Source organism: Ptychodera flava, chromosome 8 (genome assembly GCF_041260155.1).
Source record: "Ptychodera flava strain L36383 chromosome 8, AS_Pfla_20210202, whole genome shotgun sequence".
NCBI classification, from domain to species: domain Eukaryota; kingdom Metazoa; phylum Hemichordata; class Enteropneusta; family Ptychoderidae; genus Ptychodera; species Ptychodera flava.
Window position 1 is genome coordinate 41,414,232 of NC_091935.1, and position 18,449 is coordinate 41,432,680.

General features: G+C 40.8%; 1 protein-coding gene across 1 annotated transcript in view; it reads left to right on the forward strand.

The window, feature by feature from the left end:
- The window catches only part of LOC139139366 (mediator of RNA polymerase II transcription subunit 26-like), a 33,483-nt gene extending 15,034 nt beyond the window's left edge, over positions 1 to 18,449 (forward strand). Inside the window, exons 2-3 of the mRNA XM_070708265.1 lie at positions 12,168 to 12,242; positions 13,346 to 18,449. Of these exons, the coding sequence (XP_070564366.1) occupies positions 12,168 to 12,242; positions 13,346 to 14,386 (1,116 nt within the window). The 3' untranslated portion in view covers positions 14,387 to 18,449. The remainder of the gene's footprint in view (positions 1 to 12,167; positions 12,243 to 13,345) is intronic.

Below are 18,449 nucleotides of genomic sequence, written 5' to 3' on the forward strand. Positions count from 1 at the left end.
TGCCATGGACATTCATTGATAAATACGAATATTTCTTGAACTCTCTTTTATTTGTCGACGCGTACGTCATATCTCTGTCTTGTTTTCAATTCCCGAAACGAATACACAACTTGTATACTCCTACTACCTCCATGTATATACAATGTAACAATGCACACGACGCAATCGTACATTCTTCAGGGGCGCAGATATATAGTCTTAGATTTATTTCTGGAGTTTCATTGCACATCGTATCGACATGACTTTCTCACACCGTGGAATTTCTTTACTTGAGTTTGAACTAATATCGACAACCGGTCCCTTCAAGAACTCATGGAAAGAGACGCGACGGTGCTTCGTAATGTAATAGAGGTGTACCTCGATTATAATATTAAAACTTCTGTCGTATCTCGTCATCTTTCCCCGGTCGGATACAAAGCCATCTTACGGCAGCACGATCATAATCATACACCGAAGCCTAGAATTGTATTTTACACAGCGGCGTCTTGCGTAGTGGCACAGAAATACCGGTAGACATAAGCTATACTTCTACTTGTAAAAGCGTGGCAGCCATGTTTGCTTTGAAATGCCTGATCTGCCAAGTTGCGCAGTTGATGACGGTATCGATACTTCCGCGATTTATTGTTCATTTTCGGAATTGGATTTTCAACTTAATGACATGTCAGATATGAAATTTAATTATTTAGCTTTTTGTTCCACACAGAGAATGAATTTCCAGCGTTTTAGTGACCAGTTCAGTCCCACTGTGTACTACTTCGCTGAACACAGTGCATGCGTGAGCGCTCAGATAATTTTGAAAACGGACACTGGACAGACAAACTTGGCCTTCGAGCCTCGGTAAGATAGTGGGCCAATTCGGCTACCTCGGAAACATAAGTCAGATCTTTTCTCACTGACAAATAAAACGGAATTAAGCAAAATCAGTTAGCCAATGAAATCACTTGCATTTTTCTACAACATTATTACTGTTGACTTACGGTACAGACCCATATAACCACAAACTAGCGTACCATCACGTTAAACTATTTAGCCTACATAGGAGCAAAGTCGTACGTGAAAAAAGTAAAGGACAAAATACAATTTGCAGGTTTTCAAAACAAATTTTATTGAGATGTAAGTTCTCATTTCCTTGTCGCTAGCGCTCCCGTTCAAGACCTGTGTAGAAAGGACACGTGGTTTAAAATGTAATAAATTGACGGGGCAACATTCATTTGGATTTATTGGGTGCTCACTGTTCTTGTTTTGTTTTTATACCAAAATTCGTAATTTTTCAAACAGAACATAAAACCCATGGAGAGCACTGTCTGTCACTGGTACTTTTCTTTTATTTGTTTTTGTAATTTTATTACATTGGACCTGCGAGGTATAATTATCTCAGAACGGGTTAGTTTTACCCGGGAACACAACTTTTTAAAGTTACCTGCCCTGGTAGTTGGTTGCAATGTCCACGAATTTCGAACACTGGCTTTTGTAAATTTTCAAAGCTAGTAAAATATCCGTGACAGACTCGATGAGGGTGTCTCCATGTGAACGTCCTTGAACCCATGACCGCGACCGTCGATTTTTATGCGTTCACTATAATCGTACGTATTTGCGTGTAGCGTTGGATGGGCGATACCATTTTCACGAAGTGGTAAAAAGCAGGAGTATGCAAAATGTCGTTGCCCAGTCACAAAGAAATTCAACCACAAATCGCAGTGAAATTGCAATTCATAGGATTTTGATCAGTTATAAACTAAAACTTGGAAAGACCAGACCTTGTCCATATTATGTCATTCTTTAATTATTATTGTAAGATAAAGTGAACGTCCCTCCTGAAAGATAGTCAAGGCCGGATGTTTCGCAACAAGTCTGTGAACGTGAATTGTTCACTTGTAACATGTCAGCGGTGAGGACTCGGCGACCCGGCCGTACCAGGCTCTGAAACAATTCTGAAAAGACTACGCAAGACAGAGACTGTAGAATTTTGTCTTTTGTCCGTTCATATTCCTTGTTCACTGGCATTTGGCAAAACGAATGTCCCACGTATATTTCTAAGTGACCACACGATGTTTTTATAAACGTGCTATAGGCTATAGCTTCATGTGTACTTCGTCAAATCGCAATATCCCCATTCTTGCGAGCCAGAGCAGATCTCCGCTCCGCTGACCTACGCAAAAACAGGTAGCGCTAAGCTATCGCCATAAAGAGGCACGTAGATTACGACGATGAATATCCCCAGCTATTTATCGAAACAGTTGTAGAAATGCTACGTTAGACAAGACAGGGAGGTGTAAAAGTCATGTCTTTATTGATCTCTGTACATGTACCTATCCCGTTCCTCTGTAACTGCTGCTGTACGAGTGGAAATTACGTTGGCTGGGGCGATGACATTGCATGTGTTTGAGGATACAGAGTATATCCCATGATGTGTTTCAAATTCTGGCATAGCAAAATGCTTACCACTTCCGTGAAATGCCCATCTAATTTCCTGGCAGCACAAAAAAATAACCCATTGTTTTCTGATGTCCATAGGGACTTTGGCATGTGAATTAGCAAAGTGTTGACTACAAATTTCAGCAACGTCTATACGAGGGACACTGTGTCCCCAAGGCAACGCAACTCTACGTTGGCCGTAAAACTTGATAGGGTTTTGGGCAAAGGGTCAATCCAAATTGAGACAATTTTGAGATACCAAATGAAATTGACAAGTTGATGAATATTTTCTTGACTGCGTCAAAAAAACGGTAACTCTCACTTGAAAAAATTCTGGTGCAACCTACTGGCATGCTTTAGACAAGTTAGCGGTGCGTTTTTTTGCATGACCTCTGGTGCATACAATTTACATATATGAATAACAGTCGCGTTTTGGACGCGTCCTAGACTCGTCTGAGACGTGTCTGAAACGCGTCTCAGACTGAGTATTGTCGTGAAAAAGTCACGCCGGAAACGCGTCTTTCTGAACGGAAGTTTCGCTGCGTACTGTACGTCTATAACATATTCTTTTGTCGAAATATACCTGATATGTAATTATTAGTCCTTTGTGCCCTGTGGGCACAAAGTACTAATGTGATGACGCGGCCTCTGTTGTCGCATACAGTGGGCCGTATGCTGTGGACGCAGGTATCTCAAAAACGCTTCAGTAACTTTTTCTGAAATTTGGTCTAGTGGTCACTTAGGCATGTATCTCAAACGGTCTTTTTTCTTTTTTTGATTGAATCATTTTAAAGTCACATTTTTAGCTTTTTTGTGAAAACCACTATTTTCAATTCTTCCTCAAAACCACTGATGTGATTATTGTGATATTTGGCATGGGTGTTCGTATAGTTGAAATGCCGTCAGAAATGTTCATAATTCGGTGATACATGCCTTGCATTATTTTTAAACAATATTTTTATCCATTTTTATTTTATATTTACTTGATTTTGACTCACTTTCGCTAAAGCTACCTTCTGCGCATGCGCACAACTGTACTAGGACAAAATCTGAGTTGAAGAACCGGTGGACGCCATCTTGTTTCTCGGTCGGGGCACATTTTTTACGTAATAAACGTTTCACTGTGTATTTCAATATGTTTTATAGTTATGAAGTTGACAGTGATGCACTTTTGCGGCTGTCGTGTATTTTTTGGTACGAAAGGCGCCTTTGATCGACTGAAGAATGATGGCCTCCGTAGGCGATAAACACCGGTACCGGCAGGCATATCAGTTCTACTGAGGAAGCAATCCACTGGCCCGTATAGGTCAGGGGCTCACTTAGGGGAGAACCACTTGATTTCTGGGGGGGGGTATGGAGGATTTTGAGGAAAAAAAGTGTCACCAGGTGAAATAAAAGAAAAAAACTAAGCCTGCAATGGCTTGAGAAAAAAAAATTCTCATAACAGACAGAAATAAAAAAGGAATTGTCACAATGCAGTTGAAATGAGCAAAATTTTGGAAATTTCATCCTCATGTATTCTTTGCTGGCATGCTGCCATAGGCAGCGCAAATGTTTCTACCACAAGCAATTCTATGTGTTTTTTTTTCCAGCGCTTACGATATAAGCATTTACTACTTTACACCTCAGTGCACTCGATGTTTTCCTTCCCTTTTCTGACCCAAGAAATCATATTTCAGGATTTCTGTTGCAATATCTCAATGGTATAGGCAATATCTAGATGGGACTATTTGACTCCTGTAAATTGTGAAAATTTAAAACACAAGACAGGAGTCAATAAACTAGTGTTAAAACCAATACATTATTCTCTCAATATAAATATGTTAGAAAGATTACAAGTTGACAATGAAAAATTGAGGAACAACAAATATAATGAAATACAATGTGTGAGCCTTGTTTCTCTGACCACAAAAGATAACATCCCCCCTGAGAACTTAAAAGGAATTGACTGTTTTAAAGAAAAGCAGGTATAGTACTGATCACAGTTGATTTGCCAAAAAAGTGTTCTACAATTTAAAGTTGTATATATACTAGACTTTCCATTTTGTTTTCATTTGTTGGAATGTAAAATGAATACATAAAACCATCCTGTGATATGTGAAACACTGGCTTAAATTTGAAAATTCACTGCTACTCCATTTGAAAAAAAAAATTGATGCAGGTCTGACAGTAGAAATAAAAAAATGCTGTCTCTCTGACAAAAAACTTTCCTATACCCACTTCCTGCATACCCCCCGAAATCAAATGGGTCTCCCCTTAATATGCGCATGCGCATATATCAAGTTAACGTTGTTTTGCAAGGACTATGAAAAATCAAACCGACGCCATCTTGTTGGTGCGAATTTTAACGTTTTGGGGTTTTTAGCATGTATTTGATGATGTTTTGTAAATATGAAGTTCACAGTGATGGTACTTTTGTTGCTGTCATGTATTTTTTGGCACGAAACGCTCCTTCGATAGACTGAAGAATGATGGCCTCCGTACTCGGTACTCCCCAGTACCGGCGAATCCATTGCTTTAGCAAGGCAATCCCACCGGCGGCCCGTACTAATAGCTGGGTGAGAGCGAGGGAACGCTCTGTCCTTCTACCTCCATGTCATAACAAACTAGCGTCGTTTTATGTTGATGTACTGTCCTTTCGACACAGCGATAACTTTTAGATTTCTGTTGCTTATTTTGGGTAATTTCGACAGTTGTGCATTGATTTTGACATCATTGTTGACTTCGATCGCTAAAGACAGTGTGTGCATACTTATGTTGACCGATTTACTAAGGAAGTACGCGCACTTCAGAATCACGGCATAATCCGACATGGTATAAATTTGGCATGATCATCAGATCATACATGATCCGAGATTGCACTTTAGCAAGGTCACGATAACTAATGTTGTTTGTTTCACTGTCGTTTAATACCTATATCTGAATACAGCAGCTATGTACGTACAGTTAGGGTATACAGAATAGGTTCAAAGGTCGCGTGTGTTCAAGTGTGCTCCAAACAATATGCATGGCGGCCCACGCCGCGCTGTTGTCCAAGTTTGATTTTGATTGATTATTCTAGAGAGATCTGGAAGACTTTGAATGAAAACATGGATGTAATATATGAAGTGCTTAAAGTGCATAAAAGATTTTACTCTATCCTTTTATTCACAGATTTTTTGCTCACGTGTTTACGCACGTGAGCATATGTCGCAGCGATGTCTGTCTGTCTGTCTGTCTGTCTGTCTGTCTGTCTGTCTGTGTGCTCAATATCTCAAAAACGGCTCATCAGATCAGAATTAAATCTGGTACATAGATATAGTTTGCAAATGGCAAGAACTGATTAGTTTTTGGTGGGTGTGGCTTGCTTCCTTTTTGCTCATTTGCATAATTAATGATTTTAGAAAAACCGACTATACATTGAGAACGACTGTACACAATTTGATGAGATTTGCTACAAATGTTAATCACATCAAGATATATTAGCTGTTTAAGTTTTTAAGGGGTGACGTGAAAGATAATGACTAATTTGCATATTTAATGAAATCTACTAATTAGGCATATATATCTGAATTTACTCGATCAAAATTGACGAAACTTGGTATGCATATTGAGGATACTATGATTTAACATTACTAAAAGTCAATAAGCACTTTTACTTCATCCAAATCCTGATTTGCATATTTAATGACCTTTTGAAATTAAGGATATATATTTGAATTTACATGACCAAAATTGATGAGACTTGCTATGTACATTTAACCCTTTTCCTGCCGAGCGCCCCTGTCCGTTATCCTGCCAAGTCGGTCAAAACCGGCCCCCTTTTCCGTGTCTACAGAAGATCGGCTCTCCTGCACGCTTTCCTGCCAGGCATTTGGCGGGAAAATACCGCATTTTCGGGGTACGATTACCGACCATATACGTGTTAGACTTCAAAAATTTTTGCATGCCCGTATAGAGGGGCAACCGCTGATGAGGTTGTGTCGAGAAAATAACGAGGTCTTGGGCGTTGTTTGCCCCGGGGGACGTGCACTTTTATGCCCTTTTCTAGCTTACTTTTGCGGAAGTAAAGCTCGTTCGCCGTCACGCACGTCCACACCGGGGAAACATCACCTCGCTCGTGAGTTAGTAGAAGACCCAGGGGTTAGTGCTATGGGTGCGGCAGCACCCTCAAACCTGTCCTGTTTCCCCTGGGTTGTGTCACTTGGCCACGTACTTTGAACGATTTGGAAGAGTCGCACAGTGCAGTCTGCTTTGACGTAGTGTCAACGACATAGCTTCGCCATTGAAGGAAAGCGTGTACGTAGTTTGGCCAGTTCAGTGCACACTTAGCTCGTTAGTGTTACCGTTTCCTAACAGGTTAGTTGTGCAGTTGTTACTAAGGTGCAGTTTTGTACCACCTTAGCTCTGGACAGTGCAACTGCTCTATGCACTAACCCAAACGACAGATGGTTGGTACAACGTCTACGTCGCACGAGCACAGCCTCCGTTGGGCTGTGCCCCTCCCACGTGATACAACGCACGTTCATCCATTACGATAGCGTCCTTACGGATCTGCCAAAAACGAAAGTGGGGGTAAAAACAAAACAAACGAAAATATGCGATCAAAGATAGTATTTTATTCAGGAATAATTTACATTATGCCGAACAATAAATCTCGGAGTCTGTCTCGACGTCCGAGTGCATGGTCCGTGTTTCAAAAATTACAATCGGGGTGGCAGATCCGTGTTACAAAAATTACAATCGGGGGAATTGTACAAAATAATCCGTGTAAACAAAACAAACGAAAATATGCGATCATAGATAGTATTTTATTCGGGAATAATTTACATTATGCCGAACAATAAATCTCAGAGTCTCTCTCGACGTCCGAGTGCATGGTCCGTGTTACAAAGATTACAATCGGGGGGATTGTACAAAATAATCCGTGTTTCAATTTACAATCAGCGGAATCGTAAAGCACAAACAAATGGCACAACCGTGCTCAAAATGTGATCATGGTTCCGTGTTAAGAATACAGTCAAGCCCCTGTGAGGCGAAGCTATCCCCTGTCCGTTATTTACGTCGGGTTCTCTTGCTGATGGGTGTCGTCGGGGCTGTGTGAGTAGAGGTCTGCACCCCAACGCTCCTCTTACCTCGTAGCATCATGCGATGATGAAAAGCCGCAAAACACTCGCCCTCGTGAAGATGAACCCCGCACAGACTACATCCTTTGGACGTCTCAGACAGTCGTCCGCTGGCAGTGGTCTTACCCTCTCTGCTGCATACTTTACAGCATTTCTGCCGCCCCTCCAAACGGCTGACAACGTGCATCGGCTGATTTTGTGAATTTATGTAGGAGGCAAGAGAAACGGTGGCCTCGACCTCTCTCACACTGGGCTGCGATCGCCCACAATAACCGCCAATGAGCTGTTTCCCGACACGCAGATGAAACATCTTATGGGTCAGCTTACTATCAGGGTGTACATGCTTGAAGCATATATATGCATTTACCAGGGCAACATCAATCAGGTAACATGCCAGATATGTCCACCATCTGTGACTCTTGCGCCCAGTGTGAAAGTACTTGCGCTTCTGGTTGGCTCGGTCGACACCTCCCATGTACCGGCGATAATTATACAGCGACAGAGGCACTTGTCGCTGCTCGTCTCCCTCCCCCACTGGCACGCACTCCAAGGGTGGATAGACCGTATTCAAGATCAGCACCTGAGCGTTACTATCCTGATAAGCAGTGATGTTAAGACGAGAGTCCGTTCTGGTCGTGGCTTTCATATCCCCAACAGACAGAGGAAGGCGCTTCCTCTTACATGGCGGAATTAATTGAGGGGACATGGTGCGACGATTACGGCGGTTAAAGCTCCCGACCATGTACCTGTACCGGTCTCCATCAGCTCTCTAGCAGTAACGACCGTGCTAAACAGGCTATCACAAAATAGGCTGTGATTATATCCACAAAATGGCTGGACCAGCTCCATCGTAATTCTTTTCACCACACCTCGCTCCTGCCGTCTCCCATCAGTCCGATCCCGAAATTTAACACCTAGGTACGGTGCAAAGTTAGCGATGTATGCAGTGCTAGAGTCGCACAGCTGCCATATCTTAAAACCGTCTCGGTCAGGCTTATGCGGTAATCTCTGCTTAAATTTAGAACGGCCCTTAAATCGCACCATGCCCTCGTCGATGGAGATCTCTCTACCCATCTTATAATTATTTACGCACCTGTCAACTATGGGCTCCATCCATGGATTGATTTTATAAAGGGGATCCTCCTGACACCGACGTCGGCGGCGTGCCTCATCGGGATCACGACGTGGATCGTTCTCTGGGTCTGCCAGATGAAAATATCGCATAAGCTGCTGAAAGCGACTGCGGGTAATCACAGTAGAAATACCCTGGTTTCTCAGAAATGGATCCCTAGACCAATAATCCTCCACTGATGATTTACGGTCGATACCCATACAGACTAAGACGCCAATGAACGCCTGCACTTTCGGTAGTCAGCGTTACGCCAGTATTTATCGATCTTTCTAGCGATATATCGCTGGTGGAATTTGGCGTATTTATTAGTCTCGTCCTTTGCCAATCCGATCAGTGTAGCTGGAATAAACTTAAAAAAGTAATCGATCTCACAAGAGTGGCTGGGCAAGGTGAAGGTCGGTCCTCTTTCATGGTCAAAATCGGTCTCCTCAAATATATTAGCATCGGTAGTTTCTGACATACGCCAGACAGGAGGGGTGTCGTCCTCCACCAACACAGCAGCAACGTCATCATCGTCGTCAGAGCTTGCCTCACCTACATACTGTCTGTCATAAAAGTCATCGTCCTCTGCCGCATCCTCGTCAACCTCCGAGTCGGACTCAGCGGTGATATCACCGTCGTCTGGGCGTCTGGGTCTGAACTCGCCCGTAGCGGCATCAAGGATCATATCTGGCTCAAAATCAGGTGGGCTGTCCTGATAACGAACCCTCCGCACTATCTTTTTTGGCGGGGACATCGCAGCACACGAAACCATGGCAGGAGCGGGCTAGGCAGCCTCTGCTGATGACGAGGACTCAACCTCTTTCGCACTGGGCACAGGAACCTCTCCTGACGCAGGATGAGGGCTCATGGTGAACGCAACAGGTGGTGTCTCTCCCGGAGCAGCCGGGGGAGAACCAATGGCATCAGCCGTCTCGTTACTAACTGTCTCACTAGCAGCAGCAGACGTAGTCTCTGCAGATGTAGTCTCTCCCACCAGAGCAGATGTAGTCTCTAGATCTCTGCAGGTGAAGTAGTCTCTCCCGGAGCAGCCGGGTGAGAACCACTGGCAACCGGTGACCCATCATCATCCTCATCAGCAGAACGATCAGTCTTACGTTTACGCTTACCACTGGGTTTTTCAGCCTGAGATAGCTTCGCCTTACGGGAGCGTTTCTTGCCCGACTTCTTAGAACGTTTACTAGGGACATCACAACGATCGCTACCACTACCGCCCGGAGACACTGCATCTTTGAGCTTCAGTCGTCTGCTCGCCTTCAGAAAACTTTTGCGGTCCGTCAAGCTCATGTCTGGAACAGGGAAACAAAGCCACAGGGAAACAAAGCCCTGGACATGATTGGACACAGGGGTGTTTATATATGCAGCCACCTGTTATTATAATGGACCTACGGCAATCAGTCCACCAACCGGCGCTGACATTCCTACCCGTCATGTAAATTGCCTGTCCGTACCATTTGATATGCTAATAATACTCATTTGCAATGCAAATCCCTCGAGCACTTAGCATAACATAGTCAATGTCATTAGCATCTCAACTTGACATTCCGTCCAGCTGGGTACGTGGCATGCGCACCTGCCACCCAAGGACGTTGGCCCAAGCCCATGTTTAGTACGGGTGGGAAACCTGTATCTTTAACCTCATGTCCCTTCTAAGTACGCCTGCGCAGGGCGTATTGTCATCCAAGTCGGTGACAAGCCAACCCGACAGATCGCCCATTAAGTAGTAATGGACTGGCCGTCTCGTTCTTGTACGGCAACGAACAGTGCTTCAGCGGCTTGTTTAGGTCATAACCGTCGCCTGCCGAGCGGCTTACCCAACTAAGGCGGTCAAAGATGAAGGATGCCAAAATTGTCAACAGCTGTCTAGGCCTCGTCCGTTGGGCAAACATGGCTCCTTCAAATAATGTGGCCAGCACGTTTACGTCATCAGCGGTGATGACGACCCGTCATTGACGCCCGAGTGCATAAAACTGGGAATATACTGACAGGTACCTCTACCTGAGTCGGTCATACTACGGTATAAACCAAACACAGGTCTGCCAACTCCCGTTAGACTCGGCCGTTAGCCGAACTTCACAGGGACAACATAGGCGTAACAAGTCGGTGAACAACGGTTCACGCACCTAACCGCAGCCGCCAAGTCGGTGAACAATGGTATCAAATTTTGAGGCCATGTTCGTGAATGGCAAGGCTGAGGCGGTGTGTTTCGTTGCACGGCTTGAACGTCTAGAGCCAAGTGCAGCCGACAACGTCCGACATCTGAGTGGGTAGTCTTTTGGAGAAGGTAATAAGTCGGTTAAAAGCGGTGGTTACCCTTCACAAATGTCGCTCAAGTCCGTTCGGATCAGTTCCATGTCAGGGACTAATCAAGCCGAGTCCGTCAAATCCGTCCGCACTTCCCGTCAATCGGGACTAAGTCCGTGATTTTCGTCTTGCACCATTGGCAAAAATTGCACCGCCAGCTGAGGCGGTCTTAGGCGGTTGCCTTACAGATTAGCGTTGCCGAGACGGTCAATTTCGGCCGCAATCTATGTAGTGCCACAGAGCCAAGTTAGCCCAAACTCCGCTAGGATACGTCACCGTGCTAACCTGCCAAGTACGCTACTCGTCCCCCCCCAAAAAATCAGTCCCCCAACAGGGTAGGGGACTGGCTGGGTAGCTTCTGCACCTTTCCCTGTCGTTGGACTCCCTGTGAACCCATTTTGAGAGCAAACGCCGTTCCTCGCCCAAAACCTGTCCTCGAACGACCCCTAGCGTGAGCAAGGGTTTGCTACACGTAGTTCCGTCGACTAGGCAGGAAAGGGGGTACCAAAAAGTAGCCCGATTTCCACCGCCTTGGCAGGATAACGGCCGTGGCTGCTCAGATTCTAGCTACACCGAATTTCAAGCGGATTTTCACCGACTTGGCAGGAAAAGGGTTAAGATACTATGATAGAACATTATTAAATGTCAGTAAGCATTTTTACTTCAGCCAATTCCCAATTTGCATATTTAATGAATTTTTGAAATTAGGGATATATATTTGAATTTATATGACCAAAAGTGATGAAATTTGCTAATGGTCAAAGAAATTAACTATTTCTATTTCAGTTAATTGCGTATTTGAATACTTAATGACCTATAAAGTTAATCTGTGGTGAATATTGTTCATTATGTTGATCATAATACTTTCAATGAAGTTGCAAACATGTGGCAAAGGTTCAAATTTACACATAACGTCAATATATAATGAAACGTGAGCATTTACAGTTCATATCTGGTTTCTGATGCTATGGAGTGATGTGTGTATTGCATAATTAACGTAAAATTTACATAGTTATTGTTATGCAAATTAGCTTATCATGTTTCAGAAATTTCTGGGGAGAACACTGAGTAGTGAAAGCAATTAAATGGTTGACTAACAATATTGTACAATCTTTGATGATTTTCATTGCAGAGCATGTGAATAATCATTATTTATATCGTTGGTAATTAGAATAATGATATTTACAAATTATTTTATGAATCAATTTCAGGTGCTTGACTTGGCAGGGGTGGTTGAAGTAATCACCACCTTAGAAAAATATCCAGTAACCAAGGAGGCCTTAGAGGTAAGATGTTATCTGATTTATGTTCTGGTTCCATTCTTATTTTGTGTTGTTTGATGGAACAAATCAGGCAGTAATAAATAGACAAAATTGTTTGATTGATATTCACATCTGTAGTTTTGACATTGTCATTTCTAAACTATCAATCTCCTGAGAAAATTTAGTAGGGCTGATATCATTTAATATTTACCCACGACCAATCCCTGATATGCTATCCAAACCCTATACTTAGCTATTCTTTGCTTTAGTTTTCTCACCTGCACATTGATTTACTTAAGCCCGTTCACACATGAAAGTCTTGTCGTGAGGCAGTGTTAAAGGTATGAAAATCGATCCCAGGGCCTAGGAGTGGCACATGTAAAACAGTGTGTATCTTTGCGTCAGAGGCGGAATAAATCTATTTATCCAGGAAATCTTAATCCCGACTGCTATGTTTGTACGCACACTAAGAGCCAGTCGACGTTAGGGACACAAAAAACAACACGAGGAACAAACAGGCAGTGGTTTTGAACAAAATCAATGTACCCGGTACTTCACCGATGTCTGTAACTCAGTACATGAAAATATTTGTAGCTTGACACACTTTGAACATAGCTCGTAACAAGTGACAGCGGAAAGCCCACAGAACTACGTGTACAACTATAACAGCCACTCATGTAGTTGGCGCTCAGTGAAGATTTTCGATCAACAACTTTGACGGATGATGGACTGACCTTTTCTACCGCAATTGTTATCTCCCTCGATTCAGCACAAAATTTTCGTATGGACTATTGATGCTGTGTTTACAGTTGTTACGTAGTGGTAAATCCTAGTCGTATTTACGACTGCTGCGTAAACAGTCACTGAATAAATTTTGCACGCATTTACGAGCACTGGATATTACTACCGTTTTTAATCGAAAACTGTCCGTATACGCACATGACAGTGGTCTTACGTCATGTTTTGGCTCAATACCGCTTTTTACTGACTTGGCTGATGGGGAAGTGATACAGTTATTACTGTCTGGCAGGAAAAGGGTTAATCCCGATCCCTTTCAAGCGGGGGTTTAAGTGTGTTGCTTTTTGTTTCATACTGATCCTAAGATGATGATTATGTTTATTTTGCAGGAAACTAGATTAGGAAAATTGGTCAATGAAATACGAAGAAAGACAAACAATGATGATTTGTCCAAGAGATGCCGAAAACTTGTTAAACTTTGGCAAAACTTATGCATTCCACAGGCACCCAACCAAAACAGACTACCACGTAGTGGAAGTTCCACTCCTCTGAATGGCAGTAATGTCAGCTCATCTTCACAAAAGACTTCTCAATCTAAAGGCAATAAGACTCCAGATGTGAGACCGCAAACTACCCAAGCTTTAGGCAAGACATACACAGCTGATAGGAAGAAGCGGCGAGCTGCTGAACACAGTACAAATTCTCCAGATTGGGCTCCTGCAGAGAAAAAAATTGCATCATCATATTCACCACATTTTCCTGGATCTCACAGTGACAGTGATCTTGTGAATGGACTTCCAAGTTGTAGTGATAAGCATGATGCAAAAACATTTGCTGGGAGTTCCAGTACAACTGGTATTCAAATCAAAAGTAGAACTCCAAATCTACCCAGCACAAGCCAGTTCTCATCACAAAGCAGTCTGTCACCAAGATCTGTTTCACACAGCAGTAAACATTCTTCAAAAATACACAAAAGTGATTCTGCTCCAGAATTAAAATCCAAAGCACATACCAGTACCTCTTCAAAAGAAGAACATCTTAAAAGCAGTTTTAGTGACACGTTGGATTGTGAAGCCAGTCAAAGTAATGTTCAGTCAACTGATGAATCTCTTTACCAGTTCAAAAATGATTCAATTCATATACACTCTGAATCTTACTCAGAGAAAAAATCTGAGAAATCAGAATGTGTAACTGATGTTGAAAAGATTGAAAGTACCAGTGAGGGAGTAGAAGGCTTGTCAGTAGCTGAAGCAGTTAGCAGAGAACCTGTAACTAGTGAAGATGTTGATAGATTACACAGGGAACAATGGGAAGGTGTCAGTGGTTGTTTCGACAGCAAAGGTGAATGGCATGAATGGAATGAATGTCTTGAAGTCAACACAGATGATGATAATGTTCTACATATACTGCCTTATGTTGTATTGAACTGAACTCTACTGCCTGTCCTGCTGTAGGACCAAACATCAACTTTGCAAATAACACACACACACACACACACCCACAACATACACATTAGTTGTCATACAGACTGCCACACAGCATTACCCCCTACCAAATTGTCTAATACTTCTGCACAGTAAGTCTTGTAAACTTTGTCTTAGTAGTGTTTTTAATGACATTTCTGATGATAGTCAACATGTTTGTAAAGATATATATATATTTTTTTCAGCAGGTCAATAGTAAAATACTGAAATTCGTCCAAGAATGAGCCTTTAAAATGACCTATAATGACAACAGCAAACTTTTAAGGAGCTATTGTAACAATTGGACGAGGGAGTTGCCATGTATCTGCAATGTGTGTAGTATTAGTTATGCTCGCTTATGAAAGCAAACATACATCTGTACACTTTGTAGCTTTTTCCCAAAATGTTCTCTTAAAGAGCCTATAATACCATAATATGTGTCATTTGATGTGTGACAAGTGTTTTTCATAGTGTTTGCAAATACTCCTTACATTTCTTAAGCTATTCCCAGAATCTAATATTTTACCACCCAATGAGCATGTCATAAATCATAAAAACTTACTGTCACATTGTATCTCTCAACAGTAATCTTTCCCAGGAGCCTTTGTTATGATATGTGCAGTTTAAAAAATCAAGCTGGTTAGGATTTTGGTAAAAAATTGATCAACAAGTTTGTCATTGTAACTTTCATTAGTTCATTCAGTGCCAGTCATGACAAACAAAGTTAGCTGCCACAGTCTTGCATACATTGCAATAGAAGCTTATTTGCATGGCAGTGTACATTAGGTATTTCTATACACGAGGAAACCTGTGGCTGTATTTTCACAATTCCTGTTACAAACAAAAATTTGTATCAAGAAGCCTTGTTTGGTATGAGATTGCAATAATTGATTGAAGCTAAATTGTACCTCAATATCACTTGACTTCTACCCAATTCTTTTTACAGAAGGTGCATAAATCATTTATTTCATGATGTTTAATAAAACACTAAACCTGCCTTTACATGGTGTAGATTAATACTTCAAAGATTACCACATAAAATGATAAAGATATGCTCTTAACTATTAGCTGCCAGAGGTAACCTAGGAACGTCCTCTTTACAGCCAACGCTATCAGCATTATAACCTGACCAACATGAAAAATACTGATGAATTTAGAGCGGATCCCAGTTACTACAAATGACAGTTGTTAGAATAAGAAAATCCATTAGCTTTGTAGTCCGTAGAATCACATGTTCCAAAGTACAATGTCATCACAAGTTACTGTAGATGTCCCATGATCCATTTTGATTTGTACTATTGCTTTGAACCTCAGTGTAGTTTGAATGTTTGCAGTATACAGTATACAATGTATACAAGGCCGTTGACTAGTTAATTTCATTTTGAAAATTTAGTTTTAAACACACCATTCTACTCAAATTCTATTTTGAATGATATGAAAAATATGTTTAATTTGGAGAGATGACATTTTTTCAGCATTTGTGCCCTAAGCCATACAGAACACTATAAAGGAAAGAAGGGAGACTAGCTGCACCAGTTTTAACAAACTGATATTGAGATAATTGTTCTATGGATATAAAAAGATATTCACATGTTAAAGGGTCAAACGAGCTATCTTTCCAAATTATTTTGGTTGGTTTTTTAGAGAATCAATTTATGATATTCTGCTTGCAGTAACAGGCAAAGTTGTAATTTGCCATCTCTCTACTCACTGCTTTTAGATGTAACAGTAATTTAATTTATAATGCGTACCAGAAATTGTCAGAAGCCAATCATGTTATGTGTATACACAAGGTGTGAGTAGATCTGTGATGATTGAAAATTCATGTTGTTGCAGTAAGTAGAGCAACATAAGGTCTCACATGAAACAAGAATGGCCGAAATAATTCGAAAAAAGATAGCGACTGTCCTTTAACGACCCTTGGAAAATGACTCTTCAATTGCTCAAGACTTGCTTCACAAATATGTGGCATTTTTGATATCATCAGAATACTCTTATGGTCATCCATACCACCTAAATTAAATTAAATAATCATGTACATCTTCATATTATTTTGAATAATAATAAGAGAGGAAAATTAAGAAAGAATTACATAATTTTTGGAATTTTAAAAGAAATTGTCACTGAACAGGTAAGCTTCAATGGTACAAATCAAAGGGAACTGTGGGTAATTTGTAGTTTGATGCAGCAGATGTGTAATACTACTGTCAGTTATGCCATCAATGGTTAGAAGTCATTATGAATGCATGTTGGAATATATGTATACAACACTAGGAAAATGGTAACAAATTAAGCACTTTCACAATTCTCATACAAGGTTCTGGTCACTTTGGTTCTCAAAGCTCTATGTATTATAGAAAAATATTTCAGTGCATTGAATGACCAGTGTGAACAAAATTGCATTTTATGCTTTTAGTGAAGCAGTTAAAATTCAGTCCATGCTTAATGCCAGTATGAAATTCCAGTGACACGAAAACATTCATAATGCAAGAGTACACGAATTTTACACCTGCAAATTTGTTTATATTATATTAAAATACTCAAATATTATATTAAATACTCAAAATTCAACTGATTAGATTAGTGATTAGGTTTGCTAAATTTGTTGTAATTCACAGATATTCCATTTTGAGATGTTTTGAAAATCAACATCTACCAACATCACAAAGTTTAGGTGAAAAAAAGGGAAATCATGCATCCAAAACTTCAGAGTACTCATTTTACTCACAATTTTTTGCCAATATGACATTGCTTGTCCAAAACAACAACTTTGTTTGAATTTTCTGTTCATACCTAGGTATTTTGTGGTTTTGAATTGAAATAATCAAAATCTCAAAGTTCAAAGTTTTCATTGTTTGTGTGAGTGTATTAGAATTATCTCAACCTGTCACATATTTTCTTGATTTAATTTGTGGATTTAGAATTTTAACAATCAACAAATTTATGGACACTGAATATTCTGTGCTTTACATTACAAAGTTGCAGAAAACTGAAAGTTAGAGTAATGGTTGAATTCCATTATTAGTTCACTGAAAAGAAATTAATGAATCAGGTCTGTGTGTTGATTATACCTACCTAAACTTGAATGAGGGTAATTGTATGAGACTGAAATTTGGATTGAAATTTACAATTGCAGAGTCAGTTTTCCATCACAGCACACCTTGGTTTTCTCTGTTTTAAAACTGCTTACTGCCCAAGTTCACAAGTCAGACTTGTCTTTAGGAATGCATACAACAGAGCTATCCTTGTGAGCAAAACTTAGTGAAAATTACAGCGGAATATGTATAGTTCTTATGATCTCCACCAGATGCAGGATGATAGAGTTTCTCTCCTCTAATTGGAAGTTTAGGTACAGATTCTCATGAGGTGTATATATTATAGGCTCTAATCAGTTGTAATTACGGTAGTCTCTCTGAAGCTAGTTCCTATAATATATTGTACTGGCTTCTATACCATTGTAATCTACTTACATTAATCAGTACAATTCTATCTTTGTAAACTACATTTGTCTTGCTCATATTATAATTTTGACCAATCAGCATTCTTCTTAAGTTGTACTAGTTTGATGTGTGTCTGTCTGAGGACATAGTCTCAGGATCCTTCAAGTTAAAAAGTTGATGTTACTGGCATGTGCATGTCAGAAAGACATCAATTTCACAGCTGCAACTTAGGCTTGCTGTATAATCCAAGGCAGAAAGATAATACTATGTTTTGATACCATTGTGCCAAAATCTGTAAATACTCCACTGCTTTGTGCTTCAAGTGGAAAAAAATAATCCATACAATATCAATATTGAGGGGTAAAAAAATGAGGGAAAAAAACTGTATTCTACTGTGTGGCAGGTCTGTGGAACAACTCACCAATTGTATTTATTGCTCCTTACAATGTGTTTTTTTTTTGTACAGAAGCTGCAGTGTGCTTTGCAGGCAGCAGCTGAATAGCAATGTATCTTGATGTTTCATATCAAAACCTGTACATAATTTTGAAACCTTAAAAGGATTAAACCATCGACTGATGATAGTAAAACAA